At 43.2% G+C, this 12,738-nt stretch overlaps 2 protein-coding genes across 3 annotated transcripts; both read right to left on the minus strand.

Moving 5' to 3' along the window:
- Positions 1-117: 117 nt before the first annotated feature.
- On the minus strand, positions 118-4,738 carry LOC142989172 (uncharacterized). The gene is made up of 5 exons (XM_076138596.1): positions 4,423-4,738; positions 3,994-4,033; positions 3,279-3,341; positions 1,991-2,075; positions 118-1,844 (listed from the first exon to the last, which is right to left on the minus strand). The coding sequence occupies exons 1-5, from the start codon at positions 4,507-4,509 to the stop codon at positions 1,799-1,801; spliced, it is 321 nt and encodes a 106-aa protein (XP_075994711.1). The 5' UTR covers positions 4,510-4,738; the 3' UTR covers positions 118-1,798.
- Positions 4,739-5,371: 633 nt separating this feature from the next.
- ykt6 (YKT6 v-SNARE homolog (S. cerevisiae)) lies at positions 5,372-9,155 on the minus strand. Of its 2 annotated transcripts, none has more exons than XM_076138595.1 (8): positions 8,960-9,155; positions 8,541-8,657; positions 8,065-8,147; positions 7,878-7,978; positions 7,670-7,774; positions 7,339-7,404; positions 7,154-7,255; positions 5,372-7,064 (listed from the first exon to the last, which is right to left on the minus strand). In XM_076138595.1, exons 2-8 carry the CDS (start codon positions 8,642-8,644, stop codon positions 7,029-7,031), a joined length of 597 nt encoding a protein of 198 aa, XP_075994710.1. In that variant the 5' UTR covers positions 8,645-8,657; positions 8,960-9,155; the 3' UTR covers positions 5,372-7,028. The 2 variants fall into 2 exon arrangements, with proteins under 2 accessions (XP_075994710.1, XP_075994709.1); XM_076138594.1 differs by having other exon boundaries at positions 8,541-8,662.
- Between the last annotated feature and the right edge of the window lie 3,583 nt (positions 9,156-12,738).

Consider the following 12,738-nt stretch of genomic DNA (forward strand, 5'->3'; position numbering starts at 1 on the left):
AAGTTTATTTCTTTAACAAATACACTTACAAGTATCTTATATACAGTAAACATCCAGAGAGAGATTTCATCACCACATCTGTCTGTTTCAGTGTTTTCTCTGCTGCTAAACAGGACAAACCTCTGCTGTGGTTACATGCAGAACATGTTTTTAAAACGATAATGTACATAACAGCATTTAAGTGACTCACAGATTATATCAGCTGGATAGAACTTGTCGGTAACTTTATAAGCAGCTCAACATATTAAGTAAATTGGTAGAAAGAAGACGGCCGTGTTTCCCCCAAAAAACATCTTAGCTAATTACTTTATTAACAAGAATCATTCCCATGTTGACAGGAGGTCATGAGGGTCATATTATACCACACATACTACATACACAGACACACAACCCCCCTGAATGCTTTATCAACCACATCGCAACTACCCCCGCTACGATAGCAACACAATCACATCAACATCATAGCAATCAGGTGCGTTCACTGCCCCAAACACGAGCAACCACATGGTAACAGGCCAACAACTCCAACCGCACAGTCGCCTCTAACATCACAGTCGGGCGACTCTGAGACTCTCTGTGCTTTGCAGAAGTAGCAGAACTGGTTTGTGATTTGGCCTTGACCCAGTTAGCTCCTCAAAAAGCACAGATGGCACAAACTGAGCCCCTTTGGAGTCCCACTGTCAATTATTAAGCAGGGACCAGTAACCACCGCATGTCTGTGTTCAGGGACTCAGTAGCTTCACACTCATGTGGCCTCCTCACTTATGCTCAGTCCAGTTTATCAGTCATTCATGTTGCTGTACGGTGGCTCTCTGCTGTATTTACATGTATCCTGCTCATGCTCTGGTCCTTTGGTAAACACAGCACTGCATGTTTTACTCATCAGCTACATCCTGCCCAGTTTAGTCTCTCAAAGTCTCTTGATCAAGTGGACGCACCTGATTTATCGATGTGGGTGAAGAAAGGAGGGATGGGAAATATGCAGCGCTGTGTTTCCAGGACCCCCCCCCCACACACACACACACACACATCACAGTCATACAGTAATTGTGATTCCAGAAGAGACGCTACATAAATATATTACAAAATCTGTTAAAAACTCAATCTAAGAAATACTGTCTACACCTCAGCTGCTTCCTGAGATGAAGCTGTGAAAGTAGAGGACAGATTCAATCAGTGAGCTGACTGACACACAGCAGGGGCATGAACAGGGACATGTGCAGCATTACAACTCACTCACACACACACGTACATACACACTCAGAATATGACTCTTGAAAGGAAAATGTCATTTAGCACTTACAGTAATGACATCATTCAACAACAGCGACTTCATCTAAACTAGCAGGGTCACAGTGAACTGGCCAAGGCTTTTCTCTTATTTTGTTGACATTGTCTCTCTCTCTGACTACATATTACTTATAATTCCTTATTTTATTCTCTATGCTGTCAAAGAAAATCTCTAAAATCTTCACAAACTGCATCGTCATTGTTGTGACCACATGACCTACAATAAAAATATATAACAGGAAAAAGAAACATGAACAACAACCTGACCTCAGCCTAAATCTCTGGTGTTGACAGACAGGAGGCGCTCACGCACGTTTCCCCTCCTGCTGCTGAAGGAACCTAGTGATGCGTTCACCTACAGGACCCTCACAGGGAGGACCGGGTTCTCTCTGCTGCTGGACCTGGGTCAGACACATGATGTCAGTCTGGTGTTGAGTCAGTCTGATGAGGAGCAAAGTCCGCTCTGACTTTAGTCCAAAAGGATAAAAACAAGCAGGGGGGTCAAAGTTCACAGAGGAGCCCTCTGTAGTCTTCCTCTCATCGTCCTCCTCTTCCTGAAACACAAACCATCAAGTCAGCTACATGGCTAGAACTCTGACAAAGTTCAGACATGGAGAGCAAGTTTGTAACCTCGTTGTGTCAACACCATCAAATTAAAGCAACAGGCGAGTCGAGCTCAGGCTTGTTTGCTTTATTTTACCGTTGAGGCGGCGACACCATGCATTTCCACAGGACAGCATAGAGAGCCAGCAAGAAGGCTATGAACACTGCAGCTGCAACTGCACCTACAGACACACGCAGGGACACACACAGGGAGGGACACACACAGGGACATACACAGGGAGACACACAGGGACACACAGAGACAGGCAGACACAGAGTAAATAAAAGCTTGTCTATACAAACAAGTGCAATACAGGATATGCGACACACAAGCACAATGTGTATCCAGATGCCTGTGTGGAGACTAACCTGCTTTTTCTCTCTCACATTGAAAACCTCAATGTTCAGAGAGAGAGAGAGAGAGAGAGAGAGAGAGAGAGAGAGAGAGAGAGAGAGAGAGAGAGAGAGAGAGAGATTCCCGTCAGAGGCCAGGCTGTGATCATTATCTTCATCATTACTGTGACCTGAGGAATTTCATGGTTCTTTCCAAAAACCTACTCTGGGTCTGGTTGAGTGAACGATGGTTTGATACACAGAGTGTGTGTGTGTGAGTGTTGCAGCATAAAGCAACATGTGGTTCAGTTCAGGGCTTCAATCAACAAAGGTGGTTGATCGTCTCATTCAGCTCCTCTATCAGCTAATGACGAGATGAAACGTCTGCATGAGAAACATCCAGACACACACACTGTGTGTGAACTGTGGAGGTCAAGGTTCACCTCTCATTTTGACATGTGCTGGAAACCTTGATGCCACCTTTACCAATATTACTTTGAAGCAGAAGAAGAAGAAGAAGAAGAAAAAGGAAGTGAAGAAGAAGCATTTCAGGTTTAACATGAAAGATATTTATAACATATTCTATTCCATGTTCAGAGGTCGCTACCTTTGATTTTGACCTTTGACCTAAAACAACTTGGTTATGGTTAAAGTTTGGAAGAAAATGTGTCACTAAAGTTCAAAATCCTGCAGTACAACGTTCAAACGATAGGCAGGAGAGGCAGATATGCAGAGTTTGGTGTCTTTATATGTGAGCTGGACTGCAGTTATTTACATTTGAAAGGCCCTCATTCTGATTTTCTTGATCTTAAGATGTTAATTGCGGCTCTGGAGGTCAAACTCAGTGTTTCTGTCTTTCTGGAGGCTTGGCTGGCCCCGGCCCCGGCCCCAGCCCCGGTCCCTGATGTAACCTGATTCCCTGGCCTTCACCCTCTTAGTAACGTTCCACTGCTTGATGTTGACTCAAGGTGGTTAGCACTCACAAATCAGGTTTGTTGTTTTCCCTCTAAAACAGGTTGGAACAGGTGGGAAGCATCAGATTGGTCTCTTACCAGGGATGATCCCGTTCCCCCGGACCAGAGACTCCTCAGTGTGAGACGGGCTAGGGGTCGAAGCTTCATGGGAAATAAAGCAGAAGGACATGAAGATGATGACGTAATAGTTCAGATGATTCATTCTTCAGGCTGCATGTTCGTAGAGCTGGATAGAGTTGTAAGGCTTTTTAAAAATAAGAGCACTTTGTTCTCAGGTACTACACTTCAGTTTGCGTCTGTGTACACACACACACACACACACACACACACACACACACGATTAACAGAGTCATTGAGATCAGATTAGTCAGACTGAGGCTGATTGTTTTGACTGGAAAAGATAAAGAGTCTGTTTTCTTTTCAACTGTAGCATCTAAACTTCTCATCAGATTGAATCAAATTATTCTAAAGTATATTATCTATCTATACATTCATCAATAGGTCTTTTATTGCGCAATAGCCAATAAGTGAGCACTCTCTCTCATGCTCCTCAGTGCACCTGTGAACTTTCCAACAGATGACTGTCCTGTCTAGACCTGTGTGTGTGTGTGTGTGTGTGTGTGTGTGTGTAAAGTTAATCTCCTCTTCATGTCACATTTCCTTTACTTTATCCACCATGGCAACCACAATGGCACACAACAATTGACGGACACACACTTTCACACTTTTTTCCGGGCTCTAATGCTTCTTTCTTCGTGTGTGTGTGTGTGTGAGAAAGCAGATGTGACCTCACCGTTCCTCTGAAGCGTCCATGCGAGCTGCGCCTCAGCCATCTGAGAGAACAACAACACACCTCCATGTTAGAGCAGCAATGTGGAGCAGGCAGGACAGGAGAGGACGGAGAGACAGACAGGCAGGCAGACAGGCAGACAGACAGACATACTTCCCTCCAAGAAGGAAACGTGGAGCGAAGCGGCGGCAGTGACTGAGGTGGAAAGTTGCAGCAGGAAGTCCCGATAATGTGGAAAAACAAAGTGGGGGCTCAGTGGGGGGTGAGGGGGTGAGAGAGGGGGGGCCGGCCGAGACCGAGTTCGGGTGGAAGCTTTGAACACGAACCGCGCAATGCAGGAGCGTGTTTACGTTTCCACACAGATCAGCTGTGTCTTGTTTTGCCTGTGTGTGTTTCTCGCGTGTTTTCTGCCTCCCTCGCAGGATCTCTTACCTCCGAGCTGTTTCCTCCGCTGCTCACACTCGTGCTCTTGTTTCGCTCGTCTGGCCGCATTTCCGCGGTTCTACCCTCAGTCTTCATCACTTTCACGCACTTTTCGCTCCCGTGCGCCCAAAACACACCCGTGCGTTGCGTTCAGGTGCTCCTCGCTGAGCTCGTACTTTCCATTTTGTTTGCATCCGGCCTTGGGATTGGTTTGATTTGAATTTGTACAGATTTAAATTTGATGCAAAATGTCAGCATATTGAGGTCATGTGTATACATTAGATTAGAACAAAGTGTGGAAATAATGTATAGTAAATATTAATGGAAAGAAATGACCATTGCTTACAAATAGTCCACATCCAGTAAAGGCATTTCGCCTTTTTTGGTTTGAAGACATTTCAACAACACGTTGACACCAATACACAACGCCACACCATTAAGTCCTCAGAATTGAATAACGACTTTAAAGTACAGAAATACTCTTTATCTCATATTTTTAAGAAGAATTTTGGCTCATATATTCTTACTTTCATTACCAGCTGTAGTGATTTTACAAACTGTTTATTATGTTACTGGTTTGTTATGGTTTTGGACTAAAAAGCTCTTTATTATTGTCTGATTATTCTGTATCTTCCCAAGACCACCCAGCATTTTGTATTTGTCTTAGTCGTCAACAACATTCTTTAAAATAAGACGTGATAGGCCTCTTAAAGGACACTTTGACTTGTGCTCTCCAGTCAGAGCTCCTAACACTCAGATGTCATCAGTTAAGCCACATAAAGATAAGAAATGCAAATATGTAGATATTAAAGATATGACGTCACTTCCTACAGCTCTACAGGGTAGTTTGTTTGGTTTATATTTAATCTTAAATCAGATACGACTACAACACCTCTGAAAAGTAATTTGTGTTTAGATTCCTTCAAAAAAATAAATTAAACAAACACCAGAAGTCATGTTGCCATTTGTTGTTTATGTAGGCATGATTAAATACTTTGGACACGTTTCAGGGCATCGACGTCCCAAACCGAAGAGAATACAGACAGAGGAGATCCGTTTAAGTGTGCAGATATGAGGACCGAAAGTGTATTTTGTTGACTTTGTTTAATTTAACACAGTGGCCTTTAAGACTCGACCTGTAAACATTTTTCCACATTTCTAATTCAGCACATTTGATATCTGATTTGAGAAGTTTCCCCCAGGGGGAAGATAACCGCTTCTACAAATGTCAACATACTGTCGTCTTCAATGAGAGAGATTTATTTCCTCTGCTTTAAAGACGCCCACCGACGGTCTGCAGTGATATTGCACAGAAGTTTACACACTGTAAAAGCAGGAAAAAGCCATTTAGATCATTCACAACAATCCTCACACAGGCACTCACAAACATCAATGCAGCTTTACAGTCCAAGTACAAAGTCACATACAGCAGAAAGAGCAGAGAAACGTCACAAAGTACACAAACAAAAGGCATTTCTTCATCATCAGAAGACCCAACACTCTGCAAACACAACTGTCGAGTGTGGTGGAGTGTGTGTGTGTGTGTGTCAGCAAAAGCCCCCCGGATCTGTCACTCAACACGAGCTGGCATCTCTGTTTACATGAGGCTAACTTATAGGAAGTGGAATCAGTTTGGGGTTGGAGTTGCTGCTCACATTCACCTCAGTCACAATCGATGATGGTGAAGCGTTATGAGCTGAGAAGCAGAAGCAGAGTCTGAGTGGGCGACACAGCGACGCACACGTGTGTGTTAGTAACTGATAGCAGAAGGGAAAGTAGATTACAGCTCCGGTTACATGGAGCAAACAAACTAAAGCTTATTGTGTTTACAGCCAAACTTCCGGCTTCTCTTCAGCCACATCATCAATCAATAACAAAGCCACCCGCCGTGGGAATGTTGAAGTTTTCATTTAACACTCGAGAGAAAGAAAAGTCAACTATTGAACTTAATCCAGTTTGGCAAAGATGTTTAAAAATCATTGTAAAATGTGAGAATACAACATCACAAACACCGAGCAGCCCCTCGTGCTCTCCTCTCTGATTAGTGTCCACGGTGACCTCGAGGTCACGTGACCTCCTCAGGGCCGCCGCCTTTACTTTACTTGAGGCTTTACCGAAGCGGTGACACGACAGATAAAACCGAGAGATTGTCAGATTTGCCTGGAAGCCGAAAAGCACAAATGTGGTTAAACCTGTTTCAAAGTTTCCAGAGCTGAAATCAAAACTCTGTTAAGACCGATTCAATCTGAACACAAGAGATGGTTTGAAGACATTTCAACAACACGTCACCAATACACAACGCCACACCATTAAGTCCTCAGCCGGTTCTGAAACACCACACAGATGTTTCCCCTTTGAGAGGTTAAAATAATTCTAATGTTATTCTTTCCCTGACCAAACCCCATCACTCCCTCAGCCCCCCCCTCAGTCAGCTTCCTCCTTCCATCCTTTCCTGCTTCCCTCCCCGGCGACTCGTCTCGGGTCGGGCAGTGTTCAGTTCTGTCTTTTGTGCTGAGAGCTGGTGGCTGGTGCATGATGGGAGTCGTAAGGAAAGGCAGAAAGGCAGACAGCGTCGGGTCCACGAGGACGAGGCGGAGGAGGCGGCGGCGGTGGCATCACATGACTTCACAGCAGGAGTTTTGTTTCCGTGCCTGCGGGGTGACATGATCAGACACGGTCAGAACCTAAACAACAAGCAGGAGGAGGATTTGGACTCCAGCAGCAGCGACGGCGTACTCACGGTCTTGTAGAAGGCTTTAGACTGAGTCCCCAAGTGCTCCGACTTTGACACGAGGTCGTCCAGCTTCTCTCCCCTCTCCAGCAGACTCTCCATGGTGTTGTGCTGCACATACACAACATTCATTGCTTCACACATCCGCTGAGTTAACACACACATGTACACACAGCCGGTGAGGGACACTTTACCAGTATGATCTTGGTCTCGTCTAGCTCGGCCTGCACTTTGGTCATCGCATCTGCTTCTCTGGGATTCTGGGGGGCGAAAGAACACAAACAAGCAGTGAGACAGGCTTCCATCACTAAAGGTGGATACGCAACAAGCGGCTGTGATTCCAGTTTCACAGCTCCAGAGTTCAGATTGCTGCAGAGTGCCTTACACACACACACACACACACACACACACACACACAGGAGTTTGTGGACGACGTCAAATGACAAGAGGACTTTAATACACATGGATACAAGGAGAAAGAAAATCAATAAATGTGTGTATGTTTGTGTAAACACGGACACTGACCTGGTATTTAGCCAGGTGGAGGTCCAGGGCTCTGTAGTTGATGGTGTCAGGGTTCCCAGAGGGCCAGTCTATACTGTCCACCTGCTTAGAGAACTCGTCTAATACCTGAGGACACAAGCAGGAGGCAGTGAGGATGAGGATGAGGATCCATGGAGGGTCTGGATCCACGAGGGTTCTGGATCCACAGGTGTCTTCACGCTGTACTCACCTTGTCCAGCAGGGTGAAGCAGACTCTCTGTGGGTACTCGGTGTCGGCTATGAGCACAGCACCCAGGCTGTCGTTCCTTACATACACGTGACAGAGATACTCTGAGGGAAGAAGAAGCAACGGGCCATCAGAACCAGGAACAAGCCAGGATCCGATAAATCAAAAGAGATGAAAGTCTGATGTTCACCTTGTTCTTTGACGGAGGCGCGGCTCCCCTGTGACGTCCGCTCGACGATCAAGGCAGTCGTGAAGGTCATGAACTCCTGAACACTACAGAGTCCAAAACAAGAACAGCATCAGCATCATTGGGATTTAAATGTGCATTCAGGAAGATTTCAGACTTTTTGTTTTGCCTTTTTTCCCCCTAATATCCCTACAGATATGCATGGAAACTGACTGAATACTTCCATCAGTCCATACAATGTTTTGGTCCACAGAATTATGGAAATTAACGAATTAGTTAGTTACATATGTATAGTTTAAGGTAGTTTCTGTGGGTGTGTTATCAGACTGAATACTGTCTCACGTCACTGTTTGTTCCTGGATGCAAAACCAAACCAGAGATGCAAACTACATTCAAATCTGAAGCGAGTCTCTGCTTGATTAAACCCCCCACACAGGGTCCTATGTCCCGGGTCCGAAGTGTTGATGTATCCGGCTCACCTGGAGCGCTGGAAGAAGCTGAAGGAGGAGAGGTCGTACGCAGCTTTGAGCAGGTTGGCTTTGCTCGCTCCTTTATGCAGGATGCTCAGGCTGTACAGCTTCATCTTCAGGCTGAGGCTGATCTGGTTTAAAAGTCACATGAGAGCATTAAAATGTAGCTGAGCATCTGGAAGTAAAAGTAGCCGCCTTATTAGCCACACAGCTAACCGGCTAGCACGCCCAGTGTCACTGTTGTTCTTCTTTTCACGGGGGCGACAGTTTAGCCAACAGATAATAAACACTAATCACAATGTAATGCCAATGTATATTTTAATTAAGTTAATGTCAACTTGTATAAATGTGTTGTTTCCTATTTAAAGTGAGGGCAGGCTAAAGCTAATGTTGTCAGCAGACGCATGCTAGTAAAGGCCTAAACTTACCAAACTAAACTGCAGCAAACTGTTCGATCTCCGGTACAGTGAGCGGATTAACCCTTTATTCCAATTAACGTTACTTTAGTGTCCGATCGGTTATTACTCTGGACCGGCGAGCTAATCGCGGGCTAACGATGCTAACTGAAGAGTTTTCAAGATTTAGTTTGACGACCAATCACCACGTCACGATCCTACACCGGTCCAACAGGATGTTAGTCCGGTGGAAACAAACACCCAGCGGCGACGTTCTGCGGTCTTTACAAAACATACTCTTGTAATCGATTTATTTATGAATATACATTTGAAAATAACCGATTTGTGACATTAGTTTGATTACTTATGTAGTTACGCATATTTAGAACTCTCTAAACCTGTCTTAATGTGTGGAATAGTGTGTTGGCTCCTGACACCTATTTGTCTCTGAATTCACATGATGAAAGTGAAAATGGTAATAAATAAAAAAATAAAAAACAACAATAAATAAAAAAACACAACCGGTGTTGGACATTTTTTTCAATCATTATTCTTTGACCAATTATTAGTTTAGGGGCTAAATGAGCACATTGCCCTTCTTATATTAATGCTGCTGTAACTGCTCAACCCCCTACTCTAATGTCAGTTATTATAATAACCACATAGCAACAGCCACAAAACACCACAAGATATTTGACAACACATTATTAACTAACAGCATTCATTAATTTAAATTGCAACACTGATCTTCAGCCGAAATACCATTAGCAACCATAATCACAATGACAAAACCTTCATTTCTGTTGCTCCAACTACAAACACAATTTCTATTTATAAATGAAAATGTAACCTAATGTAACTTGTAATTGTGTGACCTGTGAAGCATTCAAACCTTTTGTAAGACAATTAAACCTTGAATCTTCCTCTCTCATGAGCTCTCAGCCCTGGTGTTTTCACTTTTAGGTCTAAGTGTTGGCCTGTATTGTGGCTCAGTCCTGTGTTAAGGTTATGGCACCCTTTGATGTTTTCCCTGGTGATTTTGCTCCATTTAACAATTTTCTCCTGGCCACTTTTGTTAACTGAGTGATAAGTGTTTTCCGTGGCAGAAGCGTTCCTGTAATTCATTTCCCGAGCAACACATCGAAACGGTTTTGGCATGGAAACAGCTCAGCCCTTTAGGCGCACCTGTTCACAGAGCGGCTGCGGCACAGGAAGAGCTTTTCTTCTTTTCTTGGAAGCGTTTGTTTGCTGTTACATATGAAGTATCTTTGCCAGTAAGACCCTACTCACTGCTCACTGTTTACTTTTCTTACGTTTCTTGGATTTTACTTGGACATTTTCAACATCAACACTGGAATGACGTGAATGGGGATTTTTAAGAACATCCTTCCTTTTCTTGTGCATTGGAGCTCATCTGGTGTGCCAGTACGGATGCTAAACAGATCTGTTATCTGTAAGAGAGAAGAGGACTCCATATTAATCATATTCTTTGAAGACAAAAAGATAAACCAACAGATATTTCATAACACCAAACTCTGGCCTGGACTCTTCCACCGTTTTCATTTCATTTTAATATCTGGACAGTTTCTGCTCTAAAATTATGTAAATATGTAAACTTGCAAATGTCTTGCAGTTTAATCAACCATGCTTGGAATATGACAACATTTCTCCAAAGAGGATAATATCAGTTGAAACTTGGACATCTCCATAAGCTTGGATATCTTCTTAAAAGTCTGTAATCTACCAGAGGGAAACAAGTGAACTTCCACTGCAGAGCATCGATGGTCTGCAGGTCATGTATGATATGAATCCTCGTCGTGATACGATGAATAAGGTAAACAAAAAAGTTTTGTTCAGTTCGTGAATGACTGCGGTCTCCTGAGGACAAACATGACAAATATCAGCCATAAACATGACTACATGCTTTGAAAATTCTGCTTGAACGAGAAGTAAGAAGATCATAAATAGCTCACTTAATAGAAAAGACACACCACCTGCTGATATCTGACATCAAACTGGACATACATTCTAACATTTATCTCAATCAAATGAACAGAAATTATTGTCTTTTTACTTTGTGTAAAGCTTCCATGGTGAAATGATCCGGTCCTGTCAACACACAAGCCTGGTGTGATGTCCAGATCCTCTGGACTTTGACATCATGTGGTCACATATCAGTTTGACCTGGTGGCCGAGGCAGACATTTGGATCAGATTCAGTTATAAATCAATGCAATGTGATCTATTGAGTCATCTATCTATCTATCTATCTATCTATCTATCTATCTATCTATCTATCTATCTATCTATCTATCTATCTATCTATCTATCTATCTATCTATCTATCTATCTATCTATCTATCTATCTATCTATCTATCTATCTATCTATCTATCTATTTATCTATAGATGGTAATGGCACGTAAGCTTGTAAGTTAGTTTGTAAGCAATTAATGAACTAATCAATAACAGGACTAAATTAAGTAGGTAAGCAAATAAAGAAGGGAGCCAGTAAGTACAGGTTGCTATCAGAAACATGAAGTACTTTAAGAGTATATATGTGTGTGTGTGTGTGTGTGTGTGTGTGTGTGTGTGTGTGTAGTTTGGAAGGAAATGCATGTGCAGGCCGGGCAGTGAGGCAGAGGCCTGTGTGCAAGATGAATCCGGATATACGGCTCAAGAACAGTGCCTATATATGTGTGTGTGTGTGTGTGTGTGTGTGTGTGTGTGTGTGTGTGTGTGTGTGTGTGTGTGTGTAGTTTGGAAGGAAATGCATGTATGTACGTATGTATGTGGGGAGTCCCTCCACCCTGCTGTGCTTAATGAACCAGCTCACGCACAGCAATGAAAAACAACTTTGACAAAAATCCCTGGATTCCCCTGTATGAGGTCATATACACCTAAAGATCCTTACATTTCCTCCTTTCCCTAGAATGGAATGACATGGTGTCTCGGTCTTTGAAGTTTGCTCTGGGAGACAGCTGGCTGAATGGAGATCCATCAGGCCGGACTGCCAGCAAACAAGGCAGCGGGTTAAATTGAGCAGATAATCAGCTATAGACAAGTACTTGGCACACATTCAAATCTGACCACAAATGGACACACAAACCCAATCAGTGTTTGTGTGTGTGTCTTCAGGGAGTGTATGATGTGTACATTACAACATGGCTAAGTGCTTTAGTCTACACGTGACTTCCTGGAACTCTAATTAGACACAAACACAGTAAAGTCTTATCTTCTTATCAACACAAAACTAAAATTAGAAGATACGACTAGAGGACATACTGCCATTAACCTAACCCTTTTACTACAAAGTCCTCTTCTCGAATTTTACAGAAATGAATGTCAGTATTCTGAAACAGACAGAAGATTGTTGCAATTTAATCAATGACACTTAACTTTATTCATTAAAACCCCTGGGAATGTTTTAATTTGTGTTGACTAGTGGATTTTCAGTTGTTTTTAGGACTCATTTATGGTCCGATATGATGGATGGATGGATTGTGGAATATCCTAAACCGTGAAGGAAATGTGCAGCATCAGAGTTATGTGTGTGTTCAATGCCTCAGTGGGCAGAGCTCTCAGTAACTTCAGGAGCAGAGGTCAGAGCTAAAAGTGGACTACAGGAGCTGATAAGCATGGAGGAGGCCTTCACCTGCAGCACTTTGCAGCTGGTTTTAGCGGTCATTCATCCCTTCATGTTGCTAATTTTAGATGTGTTACTAAGTTTACAAATATATACATAACCCTCTGGGCTTGATTGAGCAACGTGCAGGACCCAGGTTCAGGATAAAAATAGATTTGATTTGTAACA

The sequence above is a fragment of the Genypterus blacodes genome, unplaced genomic scaffold (genome assembly GCF_046128005.1).
Source record: "Genypterus blacodes isolate CSIRO-AG114 ecotype Tasmania unplaced genomic scaffold, CSIRO-AGI_Gbla_v1 ptg000385l_1, whole genome shotgun sequence".
In the NCBI taxonomy this organism is placed as follows: domain Eukaryota; kingdom Metazoa; phylum Chordata; class Actinopteri; order Ophidiiformes; family Ophidiidae; genus Genypterus; species Genypterus blacodes.